General features: G+C 50.6%; 1 protein-coding gene across 1 annotated transcript in view; it reads right to left on the bottom strand.

Annotated features, from left to right (window-relative positions):
• Nucleotides 1-23492, bottom strand: part of ADAMTS17 (ADAM metallopeptidase with thrombospondin type 1 motif 17) — a 1305267-nt gene that overhangs the window by 56866 nt on the left and 1224909 nt on the right. Inside the window, exon 22 of the mRNA XM_078683112.1 lies at nucleotides 17232-17384. Within this exon, the coding sequence (XP_078539238.1) occupies nucleotides 17232-17384 (153 nt within the window). The remainder of the gene's footprint in view (nucleotides 1-17231; nucleotides 17385-23492) is intronic.

Here is a 23492-nt window from a genome sequence, read left to right as displayed (position 1 = left end):
AGAGAGAGAGGGAGACAGAGGGAGTAAGACAGAGAGAGGGGGAGCTAGAGGGAGAAAGATAGAGAGAGAGGGAGCTAGAGTGAGCAAGACAGAGAGAGAGGGAGCTAGAGGGAGTAAGACAGAGAGAGAGGGAGCTAGATGGAGTAAGACAGAGAAAGGGAGCTAGAGGGAGTAAGACATAGAGAGAGTGAGCTAGAGGGAGCAAGACAGAGAGAGAGGGAGCTAGAGGGAGTAAGAGAGAGAGGGAGCTAGAGGGAGCAAGTAAGAGAGAGAGGGAGCTAGAGGGAGTAAGACAGAGCGCGAGGGAGGTGGAGGGAGCAAGACAGAGAGAGAGGGGGCTAGAGGGAGTAAGACAGAGAGAGGGAGCTAGAGGGAGTAAGACAGATAGAGGGAGCTAGAGGGATTAAGACAGAGAGAGAGAGGGAGCTAGAGGGAGTAAGACAGAGAGCGAGGGAGCTAGAGGGAGCAAGACAGAGAGAGAGGGGGCTAGAGGGAGTAAGACAGAGAGAGGGAGCTAGAGGGAGTAAGACAGATAGAGGGAGCTAGAGGGAATAAGACGGAGAGAGAGGGAGCTAGAGGGAGCAAGACAGAGAGAGAGGGAGCTAGAGGGAGCAAGACAGAGAGAGAGGGAGACAGAGGGAGCTCGAGGAAGTAAGACAGAGAGAGAGGGAGCTAGAGGGAGTAAGGCCGAGAGAGAGGGAGTTAGAGGGAGCAAGACAGAGAGAGAGAGGGAGCTAGAGGGAGCAAGACAGAGAGAGGGATTTAGAGGGAGCTAGAGGGAGCAAGACAGAGAGAGAGGGAGCTTGAGGGAGCAAGAGAGAGGGAGAGGGAGCTAGATTGAGTAAGATGGAGCAAGACAGAGAGAGGGAGTTAGAGGGAGCAAGACAGAGAGAGAGGGAGACAGAGGGAGCTAGAGGAGTAAGACAGAGAGAGATGGAGGTAGAGGGAGTAAGACAGAGAGAGGGGAGCTAGAGGGAGTAAGACAGAGAACCACGCAAACTCCCCTTAGGTGTTTTGGGCTCGCTACGCTCGCTCGCTACACTGCCTTACTGTGTCCCACAATGATGCATTTCCAAAAAGTGTGTCCCCAACATGAAAAGTTTGGAAAGCTGTGCCCTAGAGGGTCAGTGACCCTGTCATTAAGGTCACAGGACCCTTGAGCAGGGAGGCTCTAAGGCGGTGGGACCGGTGACATCGCACTGAGTGCTCACTTCGGGTGGGGGCGTCATCTTTGCAAGTATATTATGTTTTTAAAAGCACTTGCTGCCTCCTTCCTGGCCTCCAGCAATTTTCGGCAACAATAAAAATGTCATGATATCTCCAGTGATTAATGTTCCTCCTTGAGAGAGATCGAAGTTTAGTCTAGTGGAAGTTTTGACTTGTGGAAAGGTAGAGCAGAGGATTAATGTGCCTGCTGCAAAGAACATGTACCATGCAGATCACAAAGTGCACATATTGTAAATAAGTCAGTTAATAAGTCAAAATCCTAACATTGAACAGTGAGCTAGTAACTGTCATCTAAGAGCTGCATGCAAACTTCAAGGTATAAATTGGAGGGTTATGTTTTTCCCCCAGTCTTTGGTTATCTTAATGTTGCAAAAAGGGTTCATTTGGATAGAATTAAATTCTGGCTATTAAAGAGAACCTCTAACCATGGTATTACGTTCTAAATTCAGAGTTTGTGTTTATCCAGACCAATCACTAATAAACTATAATGCCTAGTAACATGATTGTCTGATGACTCCTACACCTTGTAGTCCTTTGTCTTATGTAACATTTCCTATACAGTGGTATACACATTTATGACAGATTGTCTCTGTATAATGTGTGTGATATACATTTCTCCGACACCCTACACTGGTATCAGTAGCGCTGTAAATCAAATTAAATGCATCTCAGTGAGAATGTGGTTATGGAGACTCGAGGGGAACTGTTAAAGGGTGGTAGTGAGGGAATCCGTGGCAGAGGAAGTAAAAAGGGGCACTAACAAACATTGTTGCATAGGGCTCCACCAGCGCTAAAGCAGGCCGCTTGCATTTCTACAGTTCTAACACCAAATCGAAAACGTTGATTTAAAAAAAAAAAACTTAAATCTGCAGCATACCTTCAAGTCAATGTATGATTTAGTAGTGGTCTCGGTTGTTCTAGGTCTTTTTTATTTATATACAATCTTAATTTGTTTGCAATGGTGTCTTGTAATTTTGTATTGTATGTGTTGTGTTTTTGCACTCAACTTAATTCTGGCAAGTAAAGAGCCTACACACAAAAAAGATTGTCCTACGACTCTTAGCATGTGCGTGTGGTATACTGGTGAGAAGATATACGTTAAAAGAAATTACTTAGTATTAATGTCATCCTAAGGTGGCAGCATAATGACACAAAATGGTAAAGGAGACTGTTGAAATGTGCGAGGTTTGCTGTTGTGTAATTTTATATTTTGAATGATCCCGCCCCTCATAACCTCAACAGGATCTCCCCCCTTTATGAGACAGAACTGGAATTTCGATCAAGCACTCATCTGGAAACGATCAGTTAACATTGAGTGAAAAAACATCCATCTTTCTAAGACCTGGAACTAGCTTTTCCATCCAATGTGACAAATGTAATCCATTTAATACAGTTTGAAAATATATGGACTTATTTAATTTGTATATGTATCTTTTTGTCATTGTTACTGATATCCACGTTAGGTCTCTTCAGGGATGCAAAATAAGATCAATAGTCCCGCGATGTCACTTTCTGTGGTCACTTCTTGTGATGTTACATGCAAATTAGAGGGGCCTCACATCTTCCTTTTCGCCCGGGGCCCCAAAAGTTCTAGGACCGGCCCTGGGGTAATGTGTCAATAGTTCTATGGTGTGTGTAAAGTTCACATGCATCTCCCCTCCGTATAAGGCCAACGTTACCACGTGAACTTCCTCAAATACTAAATGTGTTATATTTAACCTTGATCTTAATTTCCCCATGGTGCGTACGTTGTGGCAGGCTGATGGGACTTTATTGCCTTCACAAGGGATTTATTATGCGGATATGGAACTCCTGCCTGCTTGTTCTGTGGAAGATATCAGGTGCCATCGTTAGGAGCGTTGTCACTCCATTTAAGAGTTCTGAGGTTCAGTAGAGCTTGATTGAGTGGAATAATATTCAGCACCAGAAACCACACTCTGGATACTATCCCAACTGATGGTCTCAAAACTGTCTACCTAGTACCTTTGGAAAATTCTTAAAAACCTGTATTCTGAAATGGAGTATCCAACGATTGATGTACTGGAGTGTCTGTGTGCTGCTGCCTTTCCAACACACCAATGCAGGCAGAGCCTTCGGGTGTGGTGAGATGCAGAGACAGGACACCCCGCTGATGACCTCTCTCTGGGATTATAAATCTCTTCTTAAATAGACCAGATTTTTATGTTCTGCTTAATGCCTTGTGTGTGTTGTTGTTTGTCACTGTTTTCAAAATACATGTATGAAAGTGTATTTAAAGGTTTGTTTTTGGAAATTGTGCTAAGCAGAGAAGAATAAGCATAGTAGTATTTAAATGATCATTGTTTCTGTGTTTTCTTAAAATTGTTTTTACAACTAACCTTCACTAACCTTCACTGCCACCCCATAAAAAGCGTTCATAGCTTCCAAGGTTTCAGATTACTTATGGGTGACATTTTCATAGTTTCAGTGTACCTGGGAGTGACATACAACGTCTATGAGTGACACTTTCCCGCGAGCAAAATCAAGCAATGAAGTCCATGGAAACAGTTAAATATCAGAAGTTACACCCATTTGAGTAACGAGAAACTAAGATCTTGAAACTGCGGCAAAGGAGTGAAATGGAAGGGCACTAGGTTTGTTCATTGTAATGTAAAACAATTGTGTAACCATGATATGAAACAATAAACATGTCTTTCAGAAGCAGTACTTTATTTACGCACTTTCCAGATAAATGCAAAAAAAAATATTACTGGATGTTACTTCTATTATAAAATAAGCAATGTACCATGTTCAGCACTTTTCTCTTGGAAAAGTGGCAGCCCTACTGGCAGATGTGCACGGCCATGCACTTGTAAGTGTGCATCCGTGCCAGCCCAGACCCACTGCACATTGTGTAAGGTCAGGGCACACTTACTCGAAAGTGGTTGACACATTACAGTGCCAACAACCTAATGAATAAATCACCGTCGGACTCACAAATGGTAAATGTCTGGGATGAGGAGTTTCTGGGGCCCAGGAGCAAGAGCAGCGCCCACCAAAAAGCATCTGAGGAGTGCCACTAAGGATAATAAAAAAACTTGTAATTTCATGAATTTAGCGCCTTATTTTTGGACGAGGTAGCGGAGCGCATTGCTGCGTAGAGCGTTTTGCGCGCTCGCGTTTTACTTTCTTTAACCTTTTGCTTTTAAAATTGTTTGTTGAGCCTAGGGTCCTCTGGGCTGCCCGTTTTTAATTCCCCCCTCACCTGCACTCTAATTCTGTGCCCCCACCGCCGCTTGGCGGGCTTGGTCCCCGGGTTGTTGCCATCTTGCCTGGGCTGGGGAGGCTCCTTCGTCAGCGCGTGACTGCGCATGCTCCTGGGACGGGTCGCCTTCTTAAGGCGAGTCCCGTCCACTTTACATCGACGAGGTAGCGGAGCGCATTGCTGTGTAGAGCGTTTTGCACGCTCGCGTTTTACTTTCTTTAACCTTTTGCTTTTAAAATTGTTTGTTGAGCCTAGGGTCCACTGGGCTGCCCGTTTTTAATTCCCCCCTCACCTGCACTCTAATTCTGTGCCCCCACCGCCGCTTGGCGGGCTTGGTCCCCGGGTTGTTGCCATCTTGCTTGGGCTGGGGAGGCTCCTTCGTCAGTGCGTGACTGCGCATGCTCCTGGGACGGGTCGCCTTCTTAACGCTCCTCCCTCAGCGTAGCGGGATCGCGTAGCGGGCGTGTCCTCGCGTGGCCGGAGTCGTGCCAGAGTCCTGCCCGTCAGCGCCCGTCTGCGACAGGCCGTGCAGGACGGGGCAGGTTTGCGGCCTTTTTGTGGTCTATTCCATCGGTCCACAATGCTGTGCTATGACAGAGACAGACTTGTTGCCATCGGTTTGTCATCGGGGTCCTGTGAGATAACGCGGGTGGACCCCCTAGGTGGCCCTCTTTCATGTGGTTGTGGGCGGTTCAGTCTTCCCGCCCCCCTAGGAAGGGGGATTAAGGAGCGTGTTACTGTGGCTGCTGGCTCATCTCCTTTTATCACCATCTGGAACTTGAACGTCAGGTCGCTGGCAAAGCACCATCTGGACATCTCCGACCTGCTATGCCACGACTCGCCAGACATATTCTGTCTGACAGAGACTTGGCTGCAGGATGCCGATACAGCCATTGTCAACTTGGCGTTCCCGCCGGAATACTCGGTATTCACCCTTAACCGAGGCTCTAGAGGCGGAGGGATAGCTCTTGCGATCAAGTCCTGTTATTCATGCTCGTGGCTGGGACAGAGGATTTCTGGCTGTGAAAGTGCAATCTTTAAGGTTGCCATCACGCCCAATTTCACCTGGTCGGGGTTACTGATCTATCGACCCCCCGGGAGTGAGGTGGCCTTCAGAGCTGCATTACCAGATGCCATCTGTAAGCTGGCGGTTGGGTGCTCTAATTTCTCCATTATTGGGGATTTGAATCTGCACTTTGATAATCTTTCTAGCCCGTCGGTGTCTAGTTTTATTGCAGACTTAGAGTCGCTTCAGCTGGCTCAGATGGTTGCACAACCCACTCATACAGGGGGGCATATTCTCGACCCATTTTTTACCAACGTGGCGGAAGCCAGCATTACTAGCCTTACACCGCTGGCGTGGACTGATCATTATTTGATACAGATCCAGTGCCCCGTACCTGTTATGCAGCCCAAACCAGTGGCATGTCCAACCCCTAGACGGCGTTGGAACAAACTAAAGCTGGACGAGTTCTACCACCTTCTATCGTCCGACCCATTAGACATAACTGGGGCGGTAGATCAAGGATATGATGGCTTCTGTAATTGGGTTACTAGGGCATTAGATTCCCTCATCCCGACAGTTTGGTGTAAATCCGGGACCAGGAATACTAGCCCATGGTACGATGATGCGCTGCGGGTACTCAAGACCTCCTGTAGGCGTGCAGAGCGGGCATGGCGTAAAACCTACAACAACCAGGAGAAGGCCTTGTACCAAGCCACTGTTAAACTCTACCATCGAGCAGTGTGCAGAACCCGCGCTGCCTTCTACGCCTTACAATTTCGGACTAGTGCCAATCCCTCTAAAACTATCTTCAAGGTGTTGAAAGATCTTACCACCAAAAAGGTGACTGCTACTCTCCAGAGCTCCGTGGAGCACTGCGAAATACTGGCGGATTTCTTTGTGGAGAAGGTGAACGCTATTTACCGGGCTTTTCCATCGGCCAGTCCACCCGCAGACACACCTCTTAAACCCTTGACCACTGAGGAATTGCACTCTTTTCCGACTTTAACAACCGAAAGCCTTGGTAAATTGGCTTGCAAAGTGAGGTCGGGGTCCCCAGCAGATCCGCTCTGCCCGGCTGTGTTCAAAGATCTGGCGGTGCATGACATCTCACCGCTATGCTCTTTGATAAACACGTCGCTTACATCCGGCGTAGTTCCACTCAAGTGGAAACAGGCCGTGGTGCGGCCCATTCTCAAGAAACCAAGCCTGGATGGTAGTAAGCCCGAAAATTATCGGCCAATTTCACTGCTGCCATGGCCCGCCAAGGTGACTGAGGCGCATGTCAACGCGGTCCTCTCGGAACATCTTCACCAAGCCGATATCCTCGATACGAGGCAGAATGGGTTTCGAGCGGGCCATAGCACGGAGACGGCTCTGCTGTATATGGTAGAGCATTTGCGCTCCGTGCTTGATGCGGGTCAAACGGCGGCGCTGGTGCTATTAGATCTGAGCGCCGCCTTTGACACCGTATCACACCCCATCCTTCTGCGTCGATTAGAGGAGGCCGGTGTTACTGGTACCGCTCTCCAATGGTTCCGGTCTTTCTTAGCTAATCGGACCTTTAGCGTGACCGTCCCTCCATACCAGTCCAAACTCCATCTGCTGGATCTGGGGGTCCCCCAAGGGTCCTCGCTGAGTCCTACGTTGTTTAATCTATACGTAAGGCCGCTAGCTGAGGTTGTTCGTCAATGGGGTATGACAATGGTGTCATACGCCGATGACACCCAGCTAGCGGTCACGATCAGCGGGGATGCCGACGTGGATGCACCCAGATTCCAACAAGGACTGTGGGCGGTCGCCGGCTGGATGACGTCCAACTGTCTCCAGCTGAACGCTAGTAAGACCGAGGTCATGATTCTTGGGAAACAACCAGAACTTTGGGGAGGGAGATGGTGGCCAGGGGATCTGGGTCCTACACCTCTCCCAGTCTCCGAGCTTAAAAACCTCGGAATATGGCTGGATCCCTCTCTTACGTTTGTATGTCATAGTAAACGTACGGCGGCCTGCTGTTTTGGCATTCTACGGGGACTACGTCCGGTGCTTAAGTTTTTTGATGCCGCCACCCGGCAACTCGTGATCCAAGCCACTGTCATCTCCAGGCTGGATTACGCGAGCTCTTTATTCGCTGGGCTAAACCAAGCAGAAATTGGTCGTCTGCAACGGATTCAGAATGCCACCGCGAGAGCGGTGGTAGGACTACCTAGATCATGTCCGACCTCTAGTACCCTGCGATCGCTGCATTGGCTCCCGGTGGCTCAGCGGATTCAGTTTAAGGTCCTCTGTGTCGCCTACAAAATACTCAAGGGATCTCCTGCCGTGATCTTGTCTAAACTCCTGGCCCACTACACCCCTGCGCGAGCATTAAGATCTGCTGACTTGGAACTAGCGGTTGTCCCTCGCTTTAAGCGCAGCAGAGCTGGTGGACGTTCTTTCCAAGTCCGCGCTGCTATGCTGTGGAATTCCCTTCCCCCGGCGATTCACGCCCTTAGGGACTTGCTCTCATTCCGTCGAGCGGTGAAAACTTTCCTGTTCCCTTAGCCTCATCCCACTGTGTTTTATCTCGTTGTGTTGTGCTGCTACCTTTTCGCGGCGCCAGGACGCTCCTTCGCTGGAGCAGCTGTGCGCTTAATAAAAGTACATAACATAACATAACATAACATAACATAACATAAGCGTAAGATTGCGATCCTGCAACCAGCCTCCAAACACACACAGCAGCACCTGAGTACTTCACAGGTCTTTAAAAGACAATTTGCTTTTAATGAGACTTTGTTGTTTTTCACCCCTTTGTAGTGCACCTGCAGCTCCACTCTGCCTATTGCTTGAAGAATTAGTCCCCCCCAGAAATGTTTTCTTAGCCCCCTACCCCTCGAAATTTGTCTCTACTTGCGATTCTGAGAGGGTGTATGGGGTTATCCATACATATCTTAATTTAGACCACGCCCCTACTTGGATAGGCCATACCCCTTTAAGAGGTTTGCCCCGCCCCTTTTAGAGCAACCACAGTTTTTTCCACTTAAAGCCCTGCTGAGGTAAGTCTGGCCAGTGCATCACAGCCCGGCTTTAATACGACTTTGAAAACCAGGCTCTTTACAGACTATGAGCAGGGCAATCTTGTTTGTTGTAACCATTTCAATCCTATATTCAGTGTCAGGTACTTCTTGGAGGTGATCGGTTTACTCTTTAAATCACACTTCATTCATTCATTCATTTATTATGTCTTTTACATTAGATCTGTGTAAAAACTGAAGAGGCAAATACTGCAATTTTGTTGGGACTACCCTATGTTTCATCCTTCTTAAACTGATAAACTACTACCATTTAGTGAGGACTATAATAACATCAGTTATTTACAGCACATCAAGGCCCAGATTTACTGAGGTGTCAGGACACGCAGGACAACAGGGGAAGCTGCACGCATTGCATGAGAGGGAGGGAGGGAGAGAAAGAAGGAGGGCGGGAGAGAGCGAGCTTTTTTCCCACCTACTGTTCCCATTTTGGGAAAATGTTTCACAGTAGAGTAAGATGATGTTCTTAAGAGGTTTTATGGCTAATTGAATTCTGGTAGTTAGCCCAGATACCATTTCGAAATGTACACTTTTTCAAAATAGCATTACATTCATATTTAAGATATTTTAAAATTGCATGCATGATTCATACATGAACCTTTGGAGCAGAATAAATAAGATTGTAATCTAACCAGGACAGAGCAGAAAAAGTTAGAGAGAGAAGAACATAAGGAATTAGGGAAGTGAGCTGAGAGTCAACAAATGGTAGGTAAGGTTTTTTTAGGTCTCGTGACCTATCAATGCGCATGCGCATTGAGAGAAGCGAGACTATAGGGCTTTAAACAAAGCTTACCTAACTGTGGCGATTTGCTGCTGTGCCCGTGGCTTTTAGGTCAATGCGCAAGCGCATTGACCTAAAATGCGCGTGCACATCACCAAATCGCCGTCTGTTCCCTCAGCCGCATTCCTCCCACACCTTTTAGCTTCACTTCAAAGGCCCCGGCTGCTTCACACCCTCATGCCGCTCTCCCCGCTCCGCCCCCTCCCCTGCCCGCAGTGTGCATTTCTCCTCCCCCCCTCCCCACAGCAATGCCCTCCGTCTTGTTTCCTTTCTTGTTTCTCTGGGAACTTTGCACTCTGATGACGCTGAATGGAGTGTGTTTACATGCTCAAGGCAGGCTGGGCTCACCGGTGGTCCTACACACAGCAGCAGCTGGCTTTTGTGTGTGCGTCTAGCAGTCTCTTTTCTTTGCCTATTGCTAACCTTACTTTCTTATCCAGAAAGCCAATCTTTTTGGTTGCAAACGGTTCTGTGCCACAAATAAGGTTACCAGCCGTTCATTTGTGCCGATCACCATCTCTCTTACTCCTGATATTTTCTACTACAGATAGTTATCGGGCATGGAGATTAGCCTATTTTTTTTTACATATTGGCACACGAAAACTACAACTCCCAGAAGACACTCGTTTGTTAAATCAAAGCTCAGTTCTACAAACCTGGTGTTCAGTGCACATACATGCAAAACCTGGCAACTTTGCAGTAAGCCACCAAAATCTCAGAGCCACGGCAATTCAAGCTCCGTGCATGCATGCAGACTGAGGAGGGTGCAGGGCCTGTACTTTGCTCCCACCTGCAGCCCGAGGTATCGTCTCACGTGCTGCTTAAACTCTGTCTTTTTCTGCAGTACAAGCAATGTGCCCACCACAGGCTGCGTCCAGTAGCAGAGGTCGTTACCAGTTAGCAAAGGACTTCCTGATCAGTGATTGTCAGCAAAGCCCAAAGCTATAATGCAGGGCCCTGGATGCTTTTTGAAATGGGATTTCTCCGTCGTCAAGATGCGCATTGTCTGCTTCAGCCACCTTACACCTGCTGCCAGGGTGGTGTACTGGAGCTCGAAGCCATCTCCTCTCCGTTCGGCCCCGTTCTGATTACCTCTGAGTCCTCCACATCACCTGTTCTTTCACTTTCGCTTTCTCGTTATATGCCCATATACATCTCCCATCACACTCACCCTCACTCACCCTCACTCACCCTCACCCTCACCCTCGCTCACCCTCACCCTCACCTTCACTCACCCTCACCCTCACTCACCCTCACCCACCCTCACTCACCCTCAACCCCTCACCCTCACTCACCCTCACTCACCCTCACCCACCCTCAACCCCTCACCCTCACCCTCACTCACCCTCATTCACCCTCACCCTCACTCACCCTCACCCTCACTCTCCCTCATTCACCCTCACTCACCCTCACCCTCACTCACCCTCAACCCCTCACCCTCACTCACCCTCAACCCCTCACCCTTACTCACCCTCACTCACCCTCACTCACCCTCACCCTCACTCACCCTCACTCACCCTCACCCTCACCCTCAACCCCTCACCCTCACTCACCCTCACTCACCCTCACACTCACCCTCACTCACCCTCACCCTCACTCACCCTCAACCTCACTCACCCTCAACCCCTCACCCTCACTCCCTCACCCTCAACCCCTCACCCACCCTCACTCTCACTCACCCTCACTCACCCTCAACCCTTCACCCTCACTCACCCTCACTCAACCTCACCCTCACTCACCCTCAACCCCTCACCCTCACTCACCCTCACCCTCCCTCAACCCCTCACCCTCACTCACCCTCACTCACCCTCAACCCCTCACCCTCACTCATCCTCACTCACCCTCACTCACCCTCACCCTCACTCACCCTCAACCCCTCACCCTTAACCCCTCACCCTCACTCACCCTCACCCTCACCCTCACTCACCCTCAACCCCTCACCCTCACTCACCCTCAACCCCTCACCCTCACTCACCCTCACCCTCACTCACCCTCAACCCCTCACCCTCACTCACCCTCACCCTCACTCACCCTCACCCTCACTCACCCTCACCCTCACTCACCCTCACTCACCCTCACCCACCCTCACCCTCACCCTCACTCACCCTCAACCCCTCACCCTCACTCACCCTCACCCACCCTCACTCACCCTCAACCCCTCACCCTCACTCACCCTCAACCCCTCACCCTCACCCTCACCCTCACTCACCCTCAACCCCTCACCCTCAACCCCTCACTCACCCTCACTCTCACTCACCCTCACTCACCCTCAACCCCTCACCCTCACCCTCACTCACCCTCACCCTCACTCACCCTCACTCACCCTCACCCTCACTCACCCTCACTCACCCTCATTCACCCTCACCCTCACTCACCCTCACTCACCCTCACTCACCCTCAACCCCTCACTCACCCTCAACCCCTCACCCTTACTCACCCTCACTCACCCTCACTCACCCTCACCCTCACTCACCCTCACTCACCCTCACTCACCCTCACTCACCCTCACCCTCAACCCCTCACTCACCCTCACCCTCACTCACCCTCAAACCTTCACCCTCACTCACCCTCACTCACCCTCACTCACCCTCACCCTCACTCACCCTCAACCCCTCACCCTCACTCACCCTCAACCCCTCACCCTCAACCCCTCACTCACCCTCACTCTCACTCACCCTCACTCACCCTCAACCCCTCACCCTCACTCACCCTCACTCACCCTCAACCCCTCACCCTCACTCACCCTCACCCTCACCCTCCCTCAACCCCTCACCCTCACTCACCCTCACCCTCACTCACCCTCAACCCCTCACCCTCACTCACCCTCACTCACCCTCACTCACCCTCAACCCCTCACCCTCAACCCCTCACCCTCACTCACCCTCACCCACCCTCAACCCCTCACCCTCACTCACCCTCAACCCCTCACCCTCACTCACCCTCACTCACCCTCACCCTCACTCACCCTCAACCCCTCACCCTCAACCCCTCACCCTCACTCACCCTCATCCTCACCCACCCTCAACCCCTCACCCTCACTCACCCTCAACCCCTCACCCTCACTCACCCTCACCCTCACTCACCCTCACTCACCCACCCTCACCCTCACTCACCCTCACCCACCCTCACCCTCACCCACACTCACCCTTAACCCCTCACCCTCACTCACCCTCACCCTCACCCTCAACCCCTCACCCTCACTCACCCTCAACCCCTCAACCCCTCACCCTCAACCCCTCACCCTCACCCTCACTCACCCTCAACCCCTCACCCCCTCACTCACACTCACTCACCCTCACTCACCCTCAACCCCTCACCCTCACTCACCCTCACCCTCACTCACCCTCACCCTCACTCACCCTCAACCCCTCACCCTCACCCTCACTCACCCTCAACCCCTCACCCACCCTCACCCTCACTCACCCTCACTCACCCTCACTCACCCTCACTCACCCTCACCCTCACTCACCCTCACCCTCACTCACCCTCACTCACCCTCACTCACCCTCAACCCCTCACCCTCACTCACCCTCACCCTCACCCTCTCACCCTCACTCACCCTCAACCCCTCACCCTCACTCACCCTCACTCACCCTCAACCCCTCACCCTCACTCACCCTCACCCTCACTCACCCGCTCTCACCCTCACCCTCACTCACCCTCACCCTCACTCACCCTCACTCCCCCTCACCCTCACTCACCCTCACCCTCCCTCACCCTCACCCACCCTCAACCCCTCACCCTCAACCCCTCACCCTCAACCCCTCACCCTCAACCCCTCACCCTCACTCACTCTCACCCTCACTCACCCTCACCCTCACTCACCCTCACCCTCACTCTCCCTCAACCCCTCACCCTCCCTCACCCTCACCCTCACTCACCCTCAACCCCTCACCCTCACTCACCCTCAACCCCTCACCCTCACTCACCCTCAACCCCTCACCCTCAACCCCTCACTCACCCTCACTCTCACTCACCCTCACTCACCCTCAACCCCTCACCCTCACTCACCCTCACTCACCCTCAACCCCTCACCCTCACTCACCCTCACCCTCACCCACCCTCAACCCCTCACCCTCACTCACCCTCACCCTCACTCACCCTCAACCCCTCACCCTCACTCACCCTCAACCCCTCACCCTCACTCACCCTCAACCCCTCACCCTCACTCACCCTCACCCTCACTCACCCTCAACCCCTCACCCTCACTCACCCTCACCCTCACCCCCTCACCCTCACTCACCCTCAACCCCTCACCCTCACTCACCCTCACTCACCCTCACTCACCCTCAACCCCTCACCCTCACTCACCCTCACTCTCCCTCACCCTCACTCACCCTCACTCACCCTCACCCTCACTCACCCTCACCCTCACCCACCCTCACTCACCCTCACCCTCACTCACCCTCAACCCCTCACCCTCACTCACCCTCACCCTCACTCACCCTCACCCTCACTCACCCTCAACCCCTCACCCTCACTCACCCTCAACCCCTCACCCTCACTCACCCTCAACCCCTCACCCTCACCCTCACTCAACCCCTCACCCTCACTCACCCTCAACCCCTCACCCTCACCCTCACTCACCCTCAACCCCTCACCCTCAACCCCTCACCCTCAACCCCTCACCCTCACTCACCCTCAACCCCTCACCCTCACTCACCCTCAACCCCTCACCCTCACCCTCACTCACCCTCACCCTCACTCACCCTCAACCCCTCACCCTCAACCCCTCACCCTCAACCCCTCACTCACCCTCACTCACCCTCAACCCCTCACCCTCACTCACCCTCACCCTCACTCACCCTCACCCTCACTCACCCTCAACCCCTCACCCTCACTCACCCTCACCATCACTCACCCTCAACCCCTCACCCTCACTCACCCTCACCCTCACTCACCCTCAACCCCTCACCCTCACTCACCCTCAACCCCTCACCCTCACCCTCACTCACCCTCACCCTCAACCCCTCACCCTCACTCACCCTCACCCTCACTCACCCTCACTCACCCTCACCCCCTCACCCTCAACCCCTCACCCTCACTCACCCTCACCCTCACTCACCCTCAACCCCTCACTCACCCTCAACCCCTCACCCTCACTCACCCTCAACCCCTCACCCTCAACCCCTCTCACCCTCACCCTCACTCACCCTCAACCCCTCACCCTCACTCACCCTCACTCACCCTCACCCTCACTCACCCTCAACCCCTCACCCTCACCCTCACCCTCACTCACCCTCAACCCCTCACCCTCACTCACCCTCACTCACCCTCAACCCCTCACCCTCACTCACCCTCAACCCCTCACCCTCACTCACCCTCACTCACCCCCTCACCCCCTCACCCTCACTCACCCTCACCCTCACCCTCACTCACCCTCAACCCCTCACCCTCACTCACCCTCAACCCCTCACCCTCACTCACCCTCAACCCCTCACCCTCACTCACCCTCACAACACATATTGTGTTACAATAGGTGTCACATTTGAGAAAGATAAAACTATTGGCATTGTAAATAACAAAGCTATTAATTTCGCTATTTTCAAAACAAGCACATAAATAAAAAATGTGTCCTTTACAATAACAATAGCTCAAACTTTCCTAATGCGAGACCTATTGCATTGCTGTGCTTCTCTCCCCTGCTGCACTCTCCTGCTCTCTAGAGATGTGGCCTAACGACCAGAGCTGCCATCTAAGTCACGTAAATACAAAACATGTTGCATTCCAAATGCTATAGGTGTCACATTCGCGAAAGTTATAACTATTGGCATTGTAAATGACAAAGCCATCAATTTAGCAATTTTAAAAACCAACAAATAAATAAAATATGTCATTTACAGGACCAATAACTCCAACTTTTCTAATGCGAGACCTATTGCATTTCCAATGCTTGTTTAATGTAAACTGTGCTTCACTATACGCACCTTTTTGAATAAATAGGAGACCCAGAAGAGTTTTTTTGGACTACAGATTTCAGAACTTTTTACAAAATAAAATCATCTTGCTGTTAATAATAATGTCTTTATTTTAGCAACTTCCTAAGAAGGTATTATATCACATGTGGCCTGGAGAGGAGAGATAAATGAAGGGCTGGAGAGTAAGCGGTTGGAGCCACCGGCATCTGAGGTCAGAGGCTGGTTGGTAGTACGCCCTCAGAGGCAAGTTAATCCTCAAAAAAGTGAATTATGGTCAGTCTCGTCCAAATCAATATATACCCATCAGTGTCACCCGGAATACAGCATTTAAGAATCAAAGATCAAATTTAGTGAGGTTTTGCTTGGGTGCTTGTGTGACATAAAGGGGCACATTAGGATGGCGGGCGGATAACGAAGCAAGAAGAGACAGCCCGCTATAAGGGCGGGGGTCCCGCGGGGGACATTAGGATGCGCCGGCCACAGTGGCGGGCGCATCCCGCATGTTTAGCATTGCGGCGGGCTCCCCCCCGCCATGGTAATGTGGTGTGGGGAGAATTCAGTGCGGGCGGAGGTTTTTTGCGGGCGCATCGCCACCGCCATACGGGCGGTGGCAATCTGCCCGCAATCATAATGGACCCCAAAGTGTGTGAACGGGCCCTGCGATTACTGTACATTACAAAGGTTTTTGTAAACTTGGGTCTCGAGTTTAATGAACACTCATTGGTGAACTAAGTGCTCTGGACACAAGGTGTAATATGACATTCAATTTAGTCACTCTAGGATGAATCCCACTGGTTAAGGTGAAAAGTATTGCGTCACTTTAAAGAAACAATTAATATTAATTTTGATTACATTATGCAAGGAAAGACACAGCTCTGTCATTGCTGTCCTTTACATGCAGCGTTTAAAGGTGGATTTTGTATTTTTTAATGATTTCCTTTTTGCAAGCAGTATTTAGAGGTACTTATTGCATCTATTGATTGATTACGTAAAAATACTAAATAATTCAAGAACATTCAAAATGCTTGTATTGCAATGTTATACCTGTAGACATAAAATAGTTTTTGGCTCTAGTAAAACCTACAAATTATAATTCGGAACGAATTACAGTTCCATTTATTACACTGTGAATTGTTTTATTGTACAATATTGAACCTATGTAGCCCAAGTGACTCTAGTAGCCAATAAAGGGAGTACGGGTGAATGTACTACGTCCCACCTGCAAGAACCTGTCACATACAGTTCTCAGGATTCCCTAAACCACAGCGTGGGGACAGTGACGGCTCATCCACTATGGCGGAGGAGCGTCGCCCTACTGCTTTTAACCAGTGCAATGTTGAAACACTCAATTATAATAACTTTGAGCTATTATCATTTTATGCTTGTGCTGCTTTGCAGGTGCTCTGCTCTGCTCTCAGAGCAGGGCAGGGGAGGAGTGTTTTGGCTACTCCTAAGTGCACATGACTGTTTGGCAGGCCCTCTTGGGCCACCCTAAACAGTCATGCACACCTTCCCTGTTCTTCATGCAGGCTGCCTGCATGGAGAACATAACCAGGCCCCCTTCCCTGACTGAGCGAAGAACCAGGACACTCAGAGCAGTCACAACGCTTAGTCAGGGGAGCCTGGGTGCTTACCAATCACCATGCTGCACTGCAGCGTCATGATTGGTCACTGGGGCCTGGCTGTGCTTCCTGCTCTTCGAGTTCGACGAGGAGAGCAGGAGCAGAGATGCGGGACCCCGAAGCAATGTGCATTTGACATTTTTTCTTTTTTAAATTGCGCCCCCACGTGACCCCCCCTCCTGGCACTTGCCACGCCACCCGAGAGCCATGCTGGCCACCACTACGTGGGGATGGAAAGGCCAACGACAGAACCACCTTGTCTTGAGGTGTGCGCTCAGCTCTGATGGTAGGGGTGCACCACCAATGAAAGAACTGTGGGACTGTGATATGTGGGTCACCACTAGGCTCCTTCAAACTTTTTGCTGTGAATCACTCCTGAGAGTTACCTTGGACCATTCCCCAGTTTTCCACTCGTAGCAGCCCGTGTGGTCTTCACACTCTTCCTCATCTCGGGGTCTTGTCGCTGCGTCGCATTTTCCTTGAGAATTGGTGCAGGTGACAGTCCTCCTTTTTGTGCCTGTGCCACAGTCCACTGAGCACTGTAAAGAAAGACATTGGTAAGCGAAGGGCACACAGGCATAGGAATGATCAAACTTTGGCATGGGCATCAGCAGGCACACTAACAAACACCAGTAATAGGGGCACTGAAAGTTTTTGGAATGGACACTGACAGGCACAAGCAAGCACAGCAAGGGCTATAACTAATAAGTACAGGCAAGGAAACAAAAATGGACACACACATGCATGGGCAGAAAGAGGTACTGCCATCAGGATGCGTTAGCATGGACATGAAACATACATCAGTATGGGCACTATCAGGCACAGGCATGGGCACATACAGCTGCCGACAAATGGGGCAAACCTGCATCAGTAATCTATTACAATGGGCTTGATTCTTCAGAACTAAGGGCCATAACTTTACTTTGTGTGGGCACGGGGTTGGGATCGTGGGTCCCATAGGCACCTTCACGGGGAAGAGACGGCGCTCCCCAACACCACCTTCTTCTGGAGGCAGCCCCCGAGACCTGACCCACCCTGGGGCACATCGAAGACTGGTGGCGGAGCCCTATGTGCTTCGTCGTCAGTCACAGGAAAGGTCAAAGGTCACCTACCCTCTGGGGGGCATATCTCAGCTCCAGTGGCACCGATATCAACAATCCTTGCCTCTTTTCGCTCCTGGTGGCCAGCCCTAGCCACCTGGGCCTCCAAGAGGGCACACTCAGCAAGGAGCTCTTTTCACTGTCTCTCTGCACCAGACTTCCACCTGGCTTTCCTGCTGGGCCTCTCTTCTCCTTGCGCAGAGGCCCAGACTTCCTCTCACTGGCCCCTAACTCCTCAAAGGTGCAGTCCAGAGTCCTGGGGCAGTCAGGGGGTTCCTCCTTCCAATTGCCCATGGTGCCAGACTCCAGCACCAGTCTTCCTCAGCAGGACCACACCCCAGAGAGAGCTCTTCTTACTGTGCAAGACCTTTTAAGAAAGATTGGAATGCACTTCTGCCCTATCCTGCACTGACATAACACCTCTCTGCCCATGATCCATCCTTCATGCACAGGCCTTTGGGATACTTCAAGGTGGCGTTGTCTAGAATCTGATGCCAAATGGTCTCTGACAAGCCCTCTTCCCCCACTCGCTGACTTCAGGGCCCAGGCCCGGAGCAGGCCTGGTGCGTGGTACTGGGTGACCGCTGCTGATTGATGCCCTGCAGATTCACCCCATCTCTCCTTCTTGGAGAGGAGACCTTTACCCATGGGAATGCTTGCAGTGAAGGGCTAGGCCTCTGATGCTACTGCTTGGGGAGGAATCTAATTAATCCAGCCTGACAGGGTCTGGTTCTGGGCCGAGTCAGAGGAATATGACATTTCTGGATTACCCATAAGCAGTACAGATATGGCTTTGGACATTCCTCAATAGTTCTTTTCACACAACTTACAGTACTTTGGTGCATGTCTGGAGTTTGTAGGCCCTAGGGAACTGAAACTACCCCATGTGGTCTACAGTGAAACAGTAAAGTACACTGACTCTCCCCTACATGTGTGTACACCCATTATAAGACCCATTCCATGTAACCACCCAACTCTGCATAGTCCCTTCCACACCACTCTATATGTACCCAGCTGCTGGGCTGCGCACAACAGGGATCTCCCCCTCACAGCCCTTACACAGGTACACACATGTGTGCACGCATGTCCACATGTAATCTGTCTGGTGCCCTTACCCTGGCTGCAGCGCAACAGCCTTATCTCACAAGGCGGACACCAGTGAAACCCACATGCAGTCCAATTTATCATGAGTTTACTGTGGGTGAGTCCCAATTTATGAGGCTCTCCCATAGTAAAAGCTCAAAAATCAGGTGTTCAAAAAGCAAAAAGTCTGGGCGGCTCAGATCCCAGCCTCCATCCTCTGCCCTGCCCCATCATACTATCCCTTCTTTACCCTTGCAAGGCAGCCCAGTTATACCAGCCGTGAGCGGGGAAACTTTGCCTTTGTGAAGTTATATATCTTCCTTTGCAAAGGCAACGTTTATGCCACTGTGGGCCAAGGTTTGTCCTTTACTTGCCCTAAATTTATAATCATGATTCACAATTCAGCTAACATAACATGTTGCTTTCAACCTACATTGCATTACATGATATCCTCAATATGAAAATATTGTGTGTGAAGAGCATCCAACACATTGAAGCTGGTTCACTAAAACTCTGATTATGCCTGCTCTCCATACGTGTATTATGCTATTTTGTGATTGAACACTTGGGGTGTATTACACAAAGGATTGGTAAGTTCAGGGGTTGGTGCTGTGTGCACGTAGGGGGTACTTTGGTTTACAGAAGGTGCTGAAGATGCATTGGTGGTCCCCTTAGTCAACATAAGTCAGATGGGCACACATGTTTCACCCCTTATGTGTGAGGGGTACTGTTCCTCATTTGCATATGACCATGGTCCTAATGAAATGAGGACATGCGTTTACCTGTAAACCTTTGCCATAATACACATATAAGTGCATGGACAAAAGCAGGTACAAACTACCTTCAACATGGCTAGTGCCCTCCTCGAAGTGTGCCCCATGGGAGAGGCCATTTAAAATCCCAAGTATCTCATAGAGGATATTTTTCAGGGGCTGGAGTCACTTTTAAGGATCGCAGTTACAAAATCAGCGAGTTGGCATCAGCAACACACTTCTCTTGTCATTTGCTTTACCCTCAACGACTGGATACATTTCAGATTCAGACCATGAACTTGTATAATGCAAGAAGATGAAAACGTAAACATTTATAAAGGTGAGGGTAGGAGGGAAACAGAATGCCAGGCACAGTTCTACATATTTGTGCAGGGACGAATAGATCACTGGACTCCACTATACAGTCCCTGCCAGTCTCCTTCTTCTTCCCCCCCACCCGTATGTACCATGAGCCAGTACAAGGCAACTGGACAAGGGTAGAGCGGAGACCCATATATCGGGAACATGCCGTACGTCCAGTTAACCAACTGCCGGATACTCCCTTTTTCCATTATAATCGGTTTAACTGTTTGGGGGGGTTGGAAGGGGTTGATTGACTGTTTATAAACAAAGCTCCGGAACTAATGACTACGGAAAATGGCTCTAGTGATTCTCCCGAGCCAGTTGGAGCCATTACAGAAATTGTACCCGTTGTAACAAACTATGATCCAACCGAGCCGGCTCAATCCGATATTCCCCTTCCCGTGACTTCTGATACGGAGCATCTGAGACTTATCTGTTGGAATGTGGCTGGAATTGTCAACAAGCTGTCTACCCCAGACTGGGTTGCATACATTGAGACAGGGGATGTTTGCATGTTTCAGGAGACCTGGGCCAGGGAGGAACATACCCATCAGGGATACCAGTCTTTTTCTATCCCGGCCAGGTGGGAGGGCAAAGGCCGTCCTTCTGGTGGATTAACAACATGGGTAGCCTCCCACCTAGGCTGTGAGGCTTCACGCTTAGTGGTACCATCTGACGACATCCTTGTGGTCCTACTATCCTGGCCGAATCAAGTAAAACTTGCCTTCATCAATATCTACTCTAGGCCAGTGGGAGTAGCCAGGGAGTCACCTACGATTGATGAGCTCGCAGCCTACCTAGTTGAAATACCCGGGGACTTACCCTATATAGTAGGGGGGGACCTAAATTCCCAATTTGAGCCACTGCCTGGCCTCTTAGAAGGCTTCCAGATGGAAGAAGAGGCCAGGTGGTCAGTACCATTGGTAGAAGCTCCTCCCCCGAAGGCTTGGACACCCGTAGCGTTGCAGATCACAGCCCTAACCCTAAAGTTTGGAATTAGAGCCTGTAATGGGCGAATTAAATCAGATGTACCTAGTAGAACAACTTTTAACAGAGCGGGAAGAAAATCCCGCTTGGACTATGTTCTGGTACAGATAACCAACTGGCCTACCATTAGGGATTTTAGGGTTACCGAACGGCTGGAAAGTGATCACAACGCATTAGAACTGGATCTCACACACCCTGGCTTCCAACAACCCACAATAGCGAGTGAGGGAAACTTACCTGAGCTGCTATTGGCCAACAACAAAAAAAGGATCAGGTGGGAAAAAATAGTTGCAAGCCAGGAGAAACTCCCGAAGCTTTATGCTGGGCTAATCCCCATCCTAGAGAGTGTAGGAGGGTTGGACATTGAGAGGGGCAATACTGAAACACTTGGTAAATTATACCAGGCCCATGAAGATCTTATAAAGGGTATGACTCCCTTCCTGTATAGTAACGCACATAATGCAAGGAGGGGGCAAGCGCCAAAAACCATGTGGTATAATACAGCCTGTAAAAAAGCAAAACAAGAACTTCTAAGAAATATTAAGGAGGGCTCAGGTGGGGAGACGGTAAGAGAAAGCAGACGGGCATATAAAAAAGTACTCGCCCATGCTAAAACTGAATGGGAGGAGAGCCAATGGGAGGAGCTCAACAAATCCCTTGTAATGGGAGACCATAGAATGTTCTGGAGAATAGTGAATGGGGGGTCGGGGAATCTCCTTTCAGCTATTGAGCCCAACATTGCAGCTGGGGTCTGGCAGGCTCACTTTCAAACCCTTTATAGCTCGATGGGGGGAGATAGCATGGGTGATACTTGCAGTGCCCAGGTGGCATATGAGGGGGAACCAGTAACAGTGGGAGAGGTTAGGGCAGCAATAGCTGGTTTGGCCTCGGGCAAGGCGCCAGGACTCGATGGCCTGCCTGGAGATCTTTTTAAGCAGGAACCAGATGTGTGGGCCCCATATCTAGCCGTGGAGTCTTATGCGGCATGGAAGTCCCAAGTACTTGGCTGGGGGCGGAGGTGGTTCCCATATTTAAGAAGGGCTAGCCCCTGCTTCCAGCCAATTACAGACCAATTAGTCTGATTGATGTGCCCCAGAAGCTCCTTGGGAGGGTACTGCTTAATCGGCTCCAGGACTGGGCACAAGAAACGGAAGTCCTTAGTCCCTACCAGGCTGGATTTAGGAAGGGAGTATCAACGGTGGACCAGGTCTTCCGACTGAACATCATTTACTGGAGGACAGTGGTTTACGATGGTGGCAGCTTATACACAATATTTGTGGATTTAAGAGCCGCCTTTGATCTGGTGCCCAGAGGTAAACTTTGGAGGGTCCTGGCCGAGATGGGCGTACCTGCGGACATTTTAATAATCTTACAGAGGTTACACCACAACAACTATGCCAGGGTGCGGTGTGGAAAGTCGGGGGAGCTGACGGACAGATTCCCCGTTGACAGGGGGGTTAGGCAGGGCTGTGTGCTCGCACCGACCCTGTTCTGCCTCTTTGTCAACGGGGTAATCGCCCATTTGAATGGCATTGAACACACTGACGCTCCTAAATTGAACGGCAGCAGGGTGCCTGCAATCATGTTTGCAGATGACACCCTGCTGCTGTCCAAAACCCCAATGGGGATCCAGCGGATCCTTGATTCTTTCGTGGCCTTTTGTATGGATAGGGGCCTAGAAATTAATGTTGGAAAAACAAAATTGATGGTCCTGAATCCAAGTAAAAAATTGCGCCCGAATCCACTGCTGGGAGAGGCACGGTTGGAGAGAGTCTCCACCTTTGATTATTTAGGTGTAACCCTGAATGAGTCCATGTCGTGGGGGGCACACCGGACCAGGGCCAACCTTAAACTGGTACAGACCACTGGGGGCATTGCGCGGATGCTGAAAAATTTGACTTATCGGCCTCTGGGTCCGCTCATCCAGATCTACAAAGCGCAGGCCAGGGGCGCCACAATGTATGGGGCGGAACTGTGGGGACACACACCAACTCGCAGTCTGTCGGTAACTGAGAATAATTTTATCAGGCAGATAACTGCACTCCCGCCAAGTACCCCGCTCCTTCCCCTGAGGTTGGATCTGGGATTGAGACCAATAGCCGATGAAATAGGATTGAGACCCATAGTCTTCTGGCGAAGACTGTGGAGCAGTGAAGCACTCTATGCCTACAGGGCTGAACTAGGGGAGCTGATATCCCACCCAAAAGCGTTACAGATCCCCTGGTTAAAATATATTCAGAATCATTGCACGGTATTGGGGTTTTCTGATCTTTGGTCCGATCCTGCTGAGGCCTCACTAAACATCTCACGCAGAAATTTGGTTGATGCCTATCACGCCCACAAACTATCCTCGGCTATGGAA

This window comes from Lissotriton helveticus, chromosome 3_1 (assembly GCF_964261635.1).
Source record: "Lissotriton helveticus chromosome 3_1, aLisHel1.1, whole genome shotgun sequence".
NCBI classification, from domain to species: Eukaryota; Metazoa; Chordata; class Amphibia; order Caudata; family Salamandridae; genus Lissotriton; species Lissotriton helveticus.
This window is presented reverse-complemented; position numbering and strand designations above follow the sequence as displayed.